General features: G+C 39.1%; 1 protein-coding gene across 1 annotated transcript; it reads right to left on the bottom strand.

The window, feature by feature from the left end:
- Positions 1-2,132: 2,132 nt before the first annotated feature.
- Positions 2,133-11,802, bottom strand: LOC122669263 (digalactosyldiacylglycerol synthase 1, chloroplastic-like). Its single transcript, XM_043865988.1, has 7 exons — positions 11,101-11,802; positions 8,167-8,199; positions 6,444-6,531; positions 3,904-4,388; positions 3,555-3,821; positions 3,000-3,349; positions 2,133-2,859 (listed from the first exon to the last, which is right to left on the bottom strand). Exons 1-7 carry the CDS (start codon positions 11,734-11,736, stop codon positions 2,328-2,330), a joined length of 2,391 nt encoding a protein of 796 aa, XP_043721923.1. The 5' UTR covers positions 11,737-11,802; the 3' UTR covers positions 2,133-2,327.
- Positions 11,803-12,764: the final 962 nt, after the last annotated feature.

The following is a 12,764-nucleotide window of genomic DNA, read 5'->3' as shown; positions in this document are numbered from 1 at the left end:
GTTAATCCAAGCAAGCTGGTTACAATAGATTTTTGTAACCTCTTTTTCATGCCATTGGTTACATCATTACACCTTTTTATGAATGAGGTTATGTTGGTAATTTCCTTCACCCTCATCATAATTGTCGTTTTCCTCTCGTCATTCTCTGGCTATGGCTCCTTTCCCCCTTGGAAATGAGGGACTGGTTCATGTCGCAATTACTCTAAACCCATGTGACCCTGCACCTCTCCCGCCCCACCTCATTAAAACTGCAGCAGTCATGGTTTTCTTCTCTTTTATTTATTTTGGTGGTTTATCAATAGTAGAAATTTTTTTTTTATTTTGGTGGTTTATCAATCGTAGAAAATTTTTTGCGGCCCCAGTACACGAGGCTCCCACTACTACGGGGTCGGAGGAGAATCATGATCTACATTGCCTTACCCGCTTTGGCAAAGAGGCTGTTTCCAGAGGTTGTTGATCGTAGAATATATAAGCAAAACCATGTAGATTTGTATTCCTTAGAAGAGTCCAAAACATCAACCTTGTAACCAATCAACAACTTCTCTGCATAGTCTTTGAATCTCGAAAGGAACTTGTCCACGAACTCCTCAAGCAATTCCAGCACCTGAAGAAAAAAGGGTTCATTTACCCAAAAAAGAAGAAGAAGAAAACCGGGTTCCTTCCTAAACCTCTTCAACTGCAAAATCCATATGACATTACATTATTAGACATGAAGATATGTGGGTCAATGAGCTAACATCGTCTTCTCAAACCTAATAGCGTTCATGAAGGCAGACCTTCATTCCAACTTTAACATCTCCTTAGAACTCCTGAACAAAACTGGCATCATTTATTCCTTTTAAACATGATCATTGTTTCATCTTTTGAAAAACCGAATCCTTGAACAATGAGTTGCAGAATTCTCTGCCAACATTCAACATCTGATCTGCCCCACCTGTTTTTCTCCATTAAATTCCAGATGGTTTGAGGAGGATCTCAATTTTGTGCCTATCCGAGCTTGAGTATGGATATGAATGTGAAGGGAAAGCCAGAGAGCCAGAGGATTGCCGTGAGCAAGCCTCATGATGACATTGATAGGTGGCGTTGGCATCCGGTACAGGCTCCTCCGAACTGGTGGAAGCACATGGGGGAGTAACAAAAGCAGCAGCTCCTCCTCCTCGAAGCCTCTCTAAGTATCACCCTTCCCCTCCCCTGCCTCCATGCCAGTTAATGCTTCCCCGCCCGCCCAAAGGCATGACTCTCTCTCTCTCTCTCTCTCTCTAACATTACATCATTTGGTCTTTTATTATGTTGCCATTCATTCTATGGAGGGCAGACTTGGGTTTCAGGTTTTCTCCAGCCGTGGCGGAAATTGGAGGATCCAGCCCAACAAAAACAGGTGGAGGTTTGGTCATTTACAGGGATGCCCACATGGAGACCTACCTGTGAAATAACCCAAACACCCTTTGTTTTGCTGGACTGAATCCTCCAGCTCCCGCCACCACTGGAGGAGAGCCAAATTGGCAAAAAACAGATTATAAACAGACACACCCTTATAAAAAGCTGACAATGTTGTGAGTACAATGAATAAAAGAAATCAAGGTTTCCTGCAATGGAAAATACACCTGCCCAGGAGAAACGACTACATGGAGGAAACATGCTTTTCAAAAAAATTTGGATGGAAGTCACTAAGCTTATAAAATATAGACAATAGGAAACCCCATTATTAGCACTATCATGCTTGTTTAAAAGCTCTGAATACCAAAGAAATAGATGTCGAACCAGGATCTGCTATTTGCTTGCATCCAGGAACTCCCCATTAGTTGTTTCTAAATTGGGGGCTATATTTGGGAAGTGATGGGACTTAAAATTGACAAGGACTAGGCCATTAATTGTAAAATCCCACATAAATTGAGGGTGATAAATCTAAATGTGAGACAGACCATTGTGATCTAAAAATATCCTGTGAAAGTGAAACAGAAGGAAAAAGAATATTATTAGCTAATCTATAATTCATGTCTAAAGGTTGTATCTTCCTAGACATCCTTGCAAAAAACAAAAGCATGAAAATGAATGCTAACATGGAATTCCCTTAAAAGCTATAACGCTGTGCAATCAAGTGCTGGAGAGAATGGCTGACGGTTGTGAACATATTCAAGGTAAAAATTTTTACATTTTTATTGTATAGAGCAAAAAATTAAGGAAAACTACAAGCAAAATTTGGATTAACGGGAAAAACAATTATAAAGAGAATAGCCAAGAGACCTGAAACTAACCAAAACAACAGCCTAAATATACAGCATGACTATTATACACAAGAGAAACTGATGCACATTGGTCAAAGTAGTCTACCAACCATAGATAGGATTTTCTACATGTGGTGGCAACAAATGAAGGTCCTTACAGTGCTGCTTCCCATAATCTCGTGTACCAGGTATTGCCCCAGTGGCCAACCTCAAAATCTCATTTCCAGTGAGAGAGTAATGGGCAAAAGCCAGACCCCCATCAACCACCTCTGACAAACTAGGCATTGATATTGATTTGGTCATCTTTCTACTAGCTCTGCTTGATTCTGCTCTCTCCTCAGTGTTATTCAAGACTCTGTCTAGCTCAGAATAATCCATGAATCTCTGAGTTGCAGCCTCCCAGGAGAGGTTGTATCTCTGCTCAGAGGTAAGAGGCAGAGGCTGGTTAGCCAATGCTTCTTTCACTCTGGCAACGAAATCCTCCGATGTCTTGTAAGTCAAACAGTTGGGGAATGATCTGAAGAAATCATTGGATGGATGGTCTGCACAGACCACGAATTTTCCCATCGCAAGGGCTTCTGCTGTTGCAGTGCATAGAACATCACTGACACAAGGGTTTATGAAGACTTTGTAGCTGTAAGCATTAATAGCAATAATTTTTGTTAGTAAATCACATTGATCATAAAAGAGAGTAAAGGGGGGGGGGGGGGGGGAGGAATAGGAACTTGACCAATGAAGGCATAAACTAGGAACGGTTTATTAAATTAACCATACCCATGAAGTGAATCATCAGCATGGTCCCTCCCCTTCTGAAAATTGAGGTTCAGCTCTAACTTTTTGGCAGCAGACTGGACTTCATGCGCATCCTCTCCATTTCCAAAGACATCCAACTTAAAATCCTCAAGGTCATTCTTGTGCTTTGCTAACAAATGTATCAATTCCTTGTATCCTTTAGCCCAGACCATCTTTCCTAAGAAATATGCTTCCTTAGGAAAAGTTTCATGTCCAAATTGCATTTCTGCTGCCACTTTTTCTCCAACCTCTAAAAACTTGGGATTCACACCATGGACATTGCATATGATAGACTTTGGTAGATCCTGAGTTGCTGCAGAAAGACGAAGAACCTGAATAAACATCAAATAGTTCAGTATGAAGCTACAGCTTCTGCCCCTCCAAGAATGCAAGCAACTAATAGAAAAATATAAGGATCAAATAATGGAAAGCATCTTCCAGTACCCAATAAATTAGAAAAAGACAAAGTTGATAGAGTCTTAGACAAGGCATTAACAATACAGGTAAGCACTATATTCAACAGAGAAGATAGGATACCTTATGGCAGTATGCTCTGGTGACCCAATTGTTAATGTGTTTCACAAAGAACGCTTGGAGAGCCCCATTTTTCTCTCTCTTTATATACTCCAAGTAATTTGTATGGACAACACCAACAACATGGTTAAATTTATCAGTCCACCTTCTGCCATGATGATACCAGTTTAGGTGTTCAGGTTCTTCCAGTATAGCAATGTCAGCTTCCTTTGAAGAAATAAACTGTGTCGTGTCACCAGCAGGTATTATACTCCGCCTTTCTTTTGAGAACTGAAAACCAAAAGCATAAGAGTTATACACACCAATCAGAGTATCCTAAAAATCAAGGAAGCACAGAAAGTGAATCAGATACCTTTCCCGGGTAAAAGGAGATCTTGAAATCAGCCTTGAAGCCGACCCTTTCCTCCAACCAGTTCCGTATGTAGTCCTCCTGCTCTTCTGGAGAACTGAAGGTAAGACTGTTGGGATAAACTAGTTCCTGGTCTGTTTGGCAGAGCCAAGGAACCAACAGTGTTATTTTTTGTTTTGCAGACTTGGACAGATATGCTGCTCGGAATAATGGATTTACAGCTGTTCCTGTCATCCAAGGAAGACTAGCAGTTGTGACTATAGCTACATGTCTTTTCCCATCTGCTGAGTCTTGCTTTACAGGATCAGTCCATAGGCCGCCCTCATAACAATGCCCTGTACTTTGGAGCACACTGGCTATCCGTAAATCCAATTCATCATTATTGTTCTCAGTTTCAAGAACAGTGTTTTCTCCTGAAGACAAGGACCTCAAGAGAAGTTGATTCTTACGTTTACTGCACAAAGCTTCCACTATTTTGTCATACATGTCTGCAACCATCATGAAAAGGTGTTTTAAGGAGCATTGATACTGTTACCTTATGCAGGCAGTGGATGTAGAAATAAATATGGAAATGATATTCATGGCAATCTTCTTCCTAGAAACCACTTCAAATGCTGCTCACCCTTATAATGAAACTCTTTGAAAATTTTAGTGCTAAACAACTAGATCATTTCAAGCTTTGAAATTTCGCTGAAATTACTGAAAGATTTTGGTTTCACAAGAAAGGGAAATGAAATGACTACCAAAATTTATATGTGAAATTCATCTAAATTAATATATATATATATATATAGGTTTCATCAGAGGGCAAATTCAAAGCTTGGATAATTTTTTGCAACCCATAGGGAACGTGAAAGCTATTTTTGAGACCATTCATCGAAAATGATCCTTTGAAAGGGACCTTTTAAAACTACTCATGTTATAGGGTGGTGCACTTACTGGTGCTGCCCTTTATGTAGACCTTTTAAAACTCATCCCTCCACCCAAAAACAAAACCCCTCAGTTTCGAACCTATTGCATGGATGCATCCAGTGAAAAGTTAGTTCAAGGGAGTCTTCATCCAGCACTAGGTAACTCTAGCCTCCCTGGTTCCCCTCCTACTCTTCATGCTACTACCCTGGCCACCCACTTGTCGATGTGCCGAGGGCCACCACTGTCTCGAGGGGACCCTGATCCTCACTGCTGAGGGCTTTCAGCTACGTTATGTGGCTCCTCAAGCCATCAACGGCAAAACCATCTCGTTCAAGATTAGAACCGAGGTCTGCCACTCCATGGGGCCCTGGGTTGAGTCCCCTAGGAATCGTCATATTACCATTTCTTGGAACCTTGCTATCCCTTATTCCTAGGAGAGTGTTTTTTTTTCCCCAGATTGGGGTTGTTCTTGTGTTCTCTGGGCCTATTGAATATATTCATTTATTCACCCCCAAAAAAAATTGTTTAGTCGGGTTTATAATTGTATGGTTGAGCTAGGGGAGAGTATGTAATACTTCTTGATACAGGCCGCTTGTTGTCTTGGGCCAAGTTTAGTTGGGTTTATAATTGTTTGGTTGAGCTGGGGGAGAGTATTTAATATTTCCTGATACAGGCCTGAATGCAGCTGCACATGTTAGGAATTCTGGGGATTCCTTTAGTGCCTCAGTGATTCAACGAGCACTCAATTAATCTACTACGAAAACCCCAGAACTATCAATGTTTTTTTCATATTACAATAGTATTTCTCTGATTTCCATCTTGAAAAACCAATTTTAACCACCAGAACAGAGAAATTCTTTGATTTTAAAACCCTTATTGTATCCACCATCAGCGCAATTCTTCCTCGTATCCAAACGATCAAACAAGCATACCATACACACCTGACAGCCACTTTGTTAAACACTTAAACTTAAACAGAAAACAACCTTAAAACAAGTTCCTTAATGAGTTGGCCAGAGTTTATCCAAAAAGAAATCCACCAATACTTCACCTATTCTCTAACGCTGGTTTCTAAGCCCAGCAACCAAAATTCACCTTTTCTTATATGGCCTCTGTAAATCTTAGAATTTAGTTCAGCGATACTGTGAAGTAATTCCTAACTACTCTCTTCTCACCCTGCATTATGATAGGCCCCACAATTGCTACATCTCAGTATGGACATTAAACTAAAACGTATTAAAAAATTCACACACAAAAAAGTAAAAAAGTAACCAAGCTACAGTTACAGGAATTCAACAATCTCGTAAAATGTGTTTCCAAATAGAATTTAGTATGAAAAGCAATGATCCTAAAACTCCGTACTTACTATTCAATAGTATACAAACATGTTCTGAAGTTGGTCCTAAAACAATGTACTATCAAGTATCAACCCCCCATCACATTACATTTTTTTACACAGGTATGCAAAACCTAAAACTAAAATACTAAAGATAAATCAACAATGCTAATTTTACCCGCAATAGTAAAACTTAATGCTGATCAAAATCCTCGTAGTAGAATATAAAAGAACTTCTAATTCATGATTGTTTTTGCATAACATCGCTCTATAAAACCTTAAAGGAGATTCTTACCTTTTTGAAAGCCAAACTGATCAAGAAAGGGACCTGACTGCTTAACCAAATATGCCAAAAGTTCAGGTACATCTAATGGTGGGACTTCCTGCATCACATATCCAAAGAATAAACTCGCTTTTCAACACCAGTAAATGGATTAAAACTTTGCCCCCAAAAAGAAAATCCAGCTCATGGTCCACACCAAAAAAAAAAAAAAAAAGTGTCCCAGTGAAGGAGGCTCCCACTATTGCTGGGTCTGGGAGGGGCAAATGTATGCAGCCTTACCCCCTGCTTTGCAGCAGAGGCTGTTTCAAAGTTTTGAACCCGCAACCAACAGGTTGCAATAGCACAACTTAACCATTGCACCAAGGCTCACCCACTTTAACCAAGTTCAGCCTGCACCAAATCAGGCCAGGGCTACATAACTATATTTGAATGCAGTTAGGAATTGCATTATGTGTCCACCTGACAAATGGACTGGTACAAAACCTGATACACTGATCCTTAGTAGCATGGTTCATGGCTCCATAAGAGGTCTTTCTTTTACAGGTGAAGGAAGGAAATCATTATAATAAAGACTAAAGTTATTTTTAGGATGAAGTATGTGATCCCAAGAATATGTAGGTATGCAATGGATGGATTGATTATAAAGTGAAAGAATTTGGCTCAAGGACTATGGACAGGCTTGTGCAGTTGGGCTTACACTGCCCGACAAACCAGCCCAGGTGAATGACTGAAACTATTCCCTATAGAAGGTATAACGCAATGTCAAAAAGGGGACCCGGGGGTGAAGCCATAGCTTTTTAAAAGGGAAAATCAGATAGCCGATGAATACTTTGCATACAGCAACGCAATTGGGGTCATCCTCATTACTGGACTCCCTCTTCACTACCCTATACATTCAGAATCAGATCAACCCTTTTAAAGCCCTAGAGTTTCCCTATGACAGCCCTGATCCCATACATATGCAGGCAAGGAGTGGCCTATCATTCAATTTTGGGTTTTATATAGGAGACTAAGGTTTTTATAGATTTTTATCACAAAACTAAATGCTGGACCATGTTAATGCATGATTACATTGCTTAAGCAGTTAAACAAAGAATTTCAAGCCGTAGAACCCACAATACCATTAAACAAGGAGCCTTGCCAACTAGCTAATTGAATTTGTTTTAGAGAAGCTTGGATGGAAAATGATGCAAATAAGTAATTCAATATATGGGAATAAGGGGAAAAAGAAAAAGGCACATAGTGCCAAACTCACTGCCTTACAAAAACTGTTGGAATTGTGTCACAAAAAGAAAAAAGTTGAAAATTGATAATCTCATGACACAACCATACAAAGACAACACCAAGACCTTGATTGCTCATCTTTTCTGGAAAATAAACCAAAAAAAAAAAAGGTGAATCCTATGGGAGGTAATACAACTATCCAAGTAATGAACCCAGAGATGAAAAACTCGTGCAAAAGAATATTCTAAAACCTAAGTAGGAAAAGGAAGGAACCTTCATTTTACAAAAATTTCCACATCAGTCAATCAGTATCCATGACAGAAACCAAGATTGATAATTAAATTTCCTGTATAAGCAGCAATCCTATAGTTTTCAGAAGTTCCAATGAGTCAACAGTGACACCCATAGTCCAAAAAAATGTCCTTTCCTCTCCGTAGTATAAAATAAAGATTAATGGTTGTAGCAGTAAATTGAGACAAAAATAAAAATAAAATTGAAATTGAGAATCAACCTTTGACTCTTGAGGCTCCTTGCAAATTGCTTTCTGCAAGAAACAAAAACGTATACAAGTAAAATGAACTTCTCGTTCTCATAGGAAAAAATTTAATACATATCATATAAATAAAATGATAATAACAATTGAAGAACAGCTACAACAAAGAAAAGTTTTAAAAAAAAATTCAGTATTATGGCAAATCAAACATCACTTGCTCATACATAATTAAAACAGTTATGATTGCCAATTATTATAATGTTCCATAATGGAAAAAAAAAAAAAGAGAGAAGAAGAAAGGGGGGTGAGAAAAAACAAACATGGCATTAGATTTAGAACTGATGAGAAAACAAAAAAGTACAATAAGCATGCATTACTTATTAATTTCGAAAAAAAATTCACAGAAGTCACAGGAAGAATGTGACACATAACCTACTGACTGATCAATATTAATAGAGTTTCTAAATTATGCATCAACCCATATAAGCTTCTACAGGATTTTCCTGCCACACCAATTCATTTCCAAATGATATTATTACAGAACAACAGCCGCAAAGTTCAAAACAATCAAATAAAGAATTGAACTTTTTACGAGCAGCAACACCAGTTAGAAATACCGATTAAAACACTGACAGCAGACTCCACCAGCAACGAGACATCAAAGGAGTTAAAATACTCCAGCACTTTCCCCAATGAACCCTATCAAAAAATCACCAACATCCTGCTCCTCTTAAAATATGACTTACTTCAGTCCAGAACACCATTCCCCACCCCAACCCCCCACAAAAAAAAAGGAAAAAAAATTGGAACAAAAGGATCCCAATGAGCACCATAAAAGAGAAACTAAAATTAAAAGAATCAAAGTCTCAATGGGAGTCATTCAAAGGAATTCCTAGAAAGCAGTAAGATGGCCATTGGTTGAATGCAATTCTCCGTAATGGTAAAAGAAACTGATTGAATATCTACATATATCAGAGAAAAAGGATGAATTATGTGGGGATCCTCCCTTGCGCCACCTCTGTTGAACATTCAAAAGGAAAGAAAAAGTTCTAAAACTACAGTACTTCAGAGAGAACTGAGTGAAATTTTTTTTCTTGCGTAGTCTAGATGAACCAGCATTTATATATAAATGTAGGAGGATTTTTTTGGGGATTCTTGTTGTTCCCCTCCTGGAAGTATTCTCTTTGTTTGTCTTTTCTTAAATTTTTCTGATGGCTTGTTCCATTAATAAGAGAGAGAGAGAGAGAGAGAGAGAGAGATAAAAGATTGTCAGAACATGGCAATTGTTTGACTATCCCTTGTGATAAAAGTGCACAAATGCTCTAGCAAACTCTTAACACAGAGGTAGTTTTACAGTCTCTCAAGCATAAGTCAAACTGACTTTCCAATATAATATTTTCATGTCTTAGTTTTTCTCTTAATCAGTAATTACCCTCTCGGGTGCTTCATTTATTCTCCTCTCTTGTTTTTTTGTCTTTTTCTTTTCCCTTTCTTTTGGAGCTAGCCATTATGAAACGTTTCTACTATGTTTCAGATTACCATAAATAAATAAATAAAAGACCTCTCTACCCATCCTTCAGTTACGCCAGGTCACAGGTCATAGGTTCAACAACTAAAGGTTGAACTGTAACAGGTTTTATTGATCTTTTAACAAGTGTAAATGTCTAGGTCTCTATGTAAAGACGGGTTAATTGTTTTCAGAGAAACCCTGAATGGTTAAGAGTTCATATTTACCTATTAACATCTTATTACATTTTAATCATAACAATCCAACCATCTGGTGCCTTTTCTCCCTTTCAAAAATCAGGTATGTGTCCCTAAGAAAAGGAATTCATCCATTTTTCGAGGCCTCGAAGAAGAATGTTATCAGTTCAATGATTTGCAACAGACAATCCATTGGGTCTGAGCAAAAGTCGGATCCCAGAGATTAAATACCAGATTGGGTTAGGGAGACAAGACAACCAGCTCAATCAGCCAGTCCAGGCAATGTCATGGATACTTGTATGTAAACTCTCCAATAGTATTAATTCTTCATAAATTGTGGCTGTCATTAACAATCACTGACCAATAACTCTTCATCTTTCTTTAATCTCCATCATTCACAAGAACTATTGACCTACTCTTCATGCATCTAACATAATCTTGATTTCTAATCTTCTCCCTTTTATCCAATAAGTTCATCAATGCCTTAACTTAGCCCCAATTATTGGTTTCTCAGCTTCTCACTCACAAATTTTGTATCTTTCCAAGTTTTTCATTTTTCGAATGTCTTGCCATACTTTGACGCAATACTTACAAACTCTTATTTCTTCTGGTAACTGTTCTTTTCCACTAAAACCAAAAGACAAACTTGCTGCTGGAAAAGCTTTGAACCCAGATCTCCGTGTCAGATTACACTACAGCAAAAGCAAAACCAAACAGAGGCTACAGGGAGAAAGCTACGCCAGATAATTGTTGAATAAAGATCATGATATTTTCTATTGTGATTTCTTTTCTATGTCGTCCATTTTCTTTTTTTTGTTTTGGGGGGGGGGGGGGGGGCGTGTTTTGGTTTGTTTTGTGAATCTCATAAATGTTCACAAAGCCAAAGGCCAACAATAGTATGACAGAATAGAATATGGTCATGAATTCTTCCTTTCTCCCTCCCATTTCTATATAGTAAGCATGAACCGACAGTTTTAAGTGTTCTTTAGCTACATATTCTTGACCAACGATATCACAACCAGAACTCAGTACATTACTGACCAACTCCAGTTTGAATTAAAAAGATTAAAAAAAAAACAGGTAATCCAACTGAAGCTCAGAACTGAATCGGTTAACACAGGTTGAGCCCCAGCTTACACAACAAGGGAGAATTTTGATATCCCCTTGTAATTCATCCAATCATATCCAAAAGAGGGAGAAAAAAAGGGGGACGGGTGGAGATTTTTGAATTCTAACTTCAAAACGTACCAGGCTCGATTTTACTTTCTGCACGTTGTTCGTGATATTTCTGAATATCTCTGCCGAAGAACTCTTACGCTCGAATTCCCTCAGCCTCGACTTCAACTCTCGAATAGGCTCCCATTCCTCCTGGCTTTCCTCACTATCTCCCTTCCAATCCCACCGAAAATCCTTCACTATAACTTTCCTTCCACCCCAAAACCTATCCCTATCATCAAAATCAATAATCCCATCCTTATCCTCCTCAACTTCAGAAACAATTGCGCTCCTAATCGGTGACAGGTCGATCCGAATCTTAGATTTAGGTCTCCATTTCTCCAAAACCTTGCGGCTAAAATCAGGAGACGAGTAAGCTCGGCGGAATTCTGATAACTTCGGCTGTAATTTCTTAACGAAATCAATTTCAGCCCCCGGAGTAGTTCGGATGGCGGGAACAGAGAAGGATGAAGCTGAGTTGATGAAGTTCTCGAGCTCTCTGTCAAAAGAAGTGGCGATGTTCTTGAAAGAGTTGGCCCTATTTCTCATCAACTTAAAATCCGCATCAGCTGAGTCTCTCACCTCCCTCAAACCTTTCGAGATGAACGACAAAGCCTTCTCTGCTGTTGCTGCAGAGGTCGAAGGTCCACCTTCCGTTCGGATATTCATCAAACCTGACTCGAATTTCCAATCTGAATGACTGAATAAAAGGTTTCGAATTAGGGCCTCTCCGATTCTCTTCCAAGGAGAGAAATCGAGAAAAGGATTTATGCAAGAACTTGGGAACACGAAAGGAAAGAAAACTTATGTAAGGACTTCAAATTTCGAGGCATTTTCCGGATCTGAATAATGCACGTGTCAATCTACCATAGAAGCAGTCAAGAGTGAGAAAGTTGCGGGAGATGACGTGGAAGTTATGTTGACGTGTAATATTTAGTCACGTGGAGTCGTGAACAGAACTGTGTGGTTACAGCGCTTCACGGCAGTCTAGGTTTTGTTCTTAGGGAATATTCGAAGGATATAGCGCTTAAGATGCCGCCGTCAACTGCGTCTGCATGGGGATTGGTGGAGATCGTGTGGACCCCACATCTGGTTACGACAACATCTTACACTTGTTTGGAATCTTTCACGAAAAATCCCAATGGTCCACATTTGATTCTGTTGAACGGGCGTTACTTTTGCGAGAGATACGATTTTATTGAATGGACCGGGTATGGTCCTTGTCCCATGTTACCGACGGGGAAAGCGGGTAATGTCACGCTCGGCTTGGACAGACAGACCGACACAGCGCTATATATGATATCATCGTCCTAAAGGTACGAAGGTGCCAATGTCAGGCGCCTGCCAAAGACGCGACCCACCCATTTGTCCATCGCTCCTTCCATAATTCCATATGCCTAGGGCTAGGATGCGGTTGCTGTTGTGGCCTTATTGGTCCCTTCGATGGAAAAGTAGTTGCCAACTTGATTCGTTTTCAGTGGACATGGTGCTCTCCTACTGCGCCAATCACAGTTGCACATGTGAACGGTGGAAAATTGAAAACTGGATTTGAGGGAAGCTGCCTCTGTCCATACGTTTAAATAAAAAATATATAAAATAAATTACTTTTCCTATTACAAACAAAAAAAATGTGGCTTATTTTTTTTTTATAAGTAAATCACTTTATTAGGAAGAAAAAGTAAAATATACTAGCCCAA

The sequence above is a fragment of the Telopea speciosissima genome, chromosome 7, assembly GCF_018873765.1.
Source record: "Telopea speciosissima isolate NSW1024214 ecotype Mountain lineage chromosome 7, Tspe_v1, whole genome shotgun sequence".
In the NCBI taxonomy this organism is placed as follows: domain Eukaryota; kingdom Viridiplantae; phylum Streptophyta; class Magnoliopsida; order Proteales; family Proteaceae; genus Telopea; species Telopea speciosissima.
The sequence above is the reverse complement of the archived record's forward strand: the minus strand, read 5'-3'. Positions and strand labels throughout refer to the sequence as shown.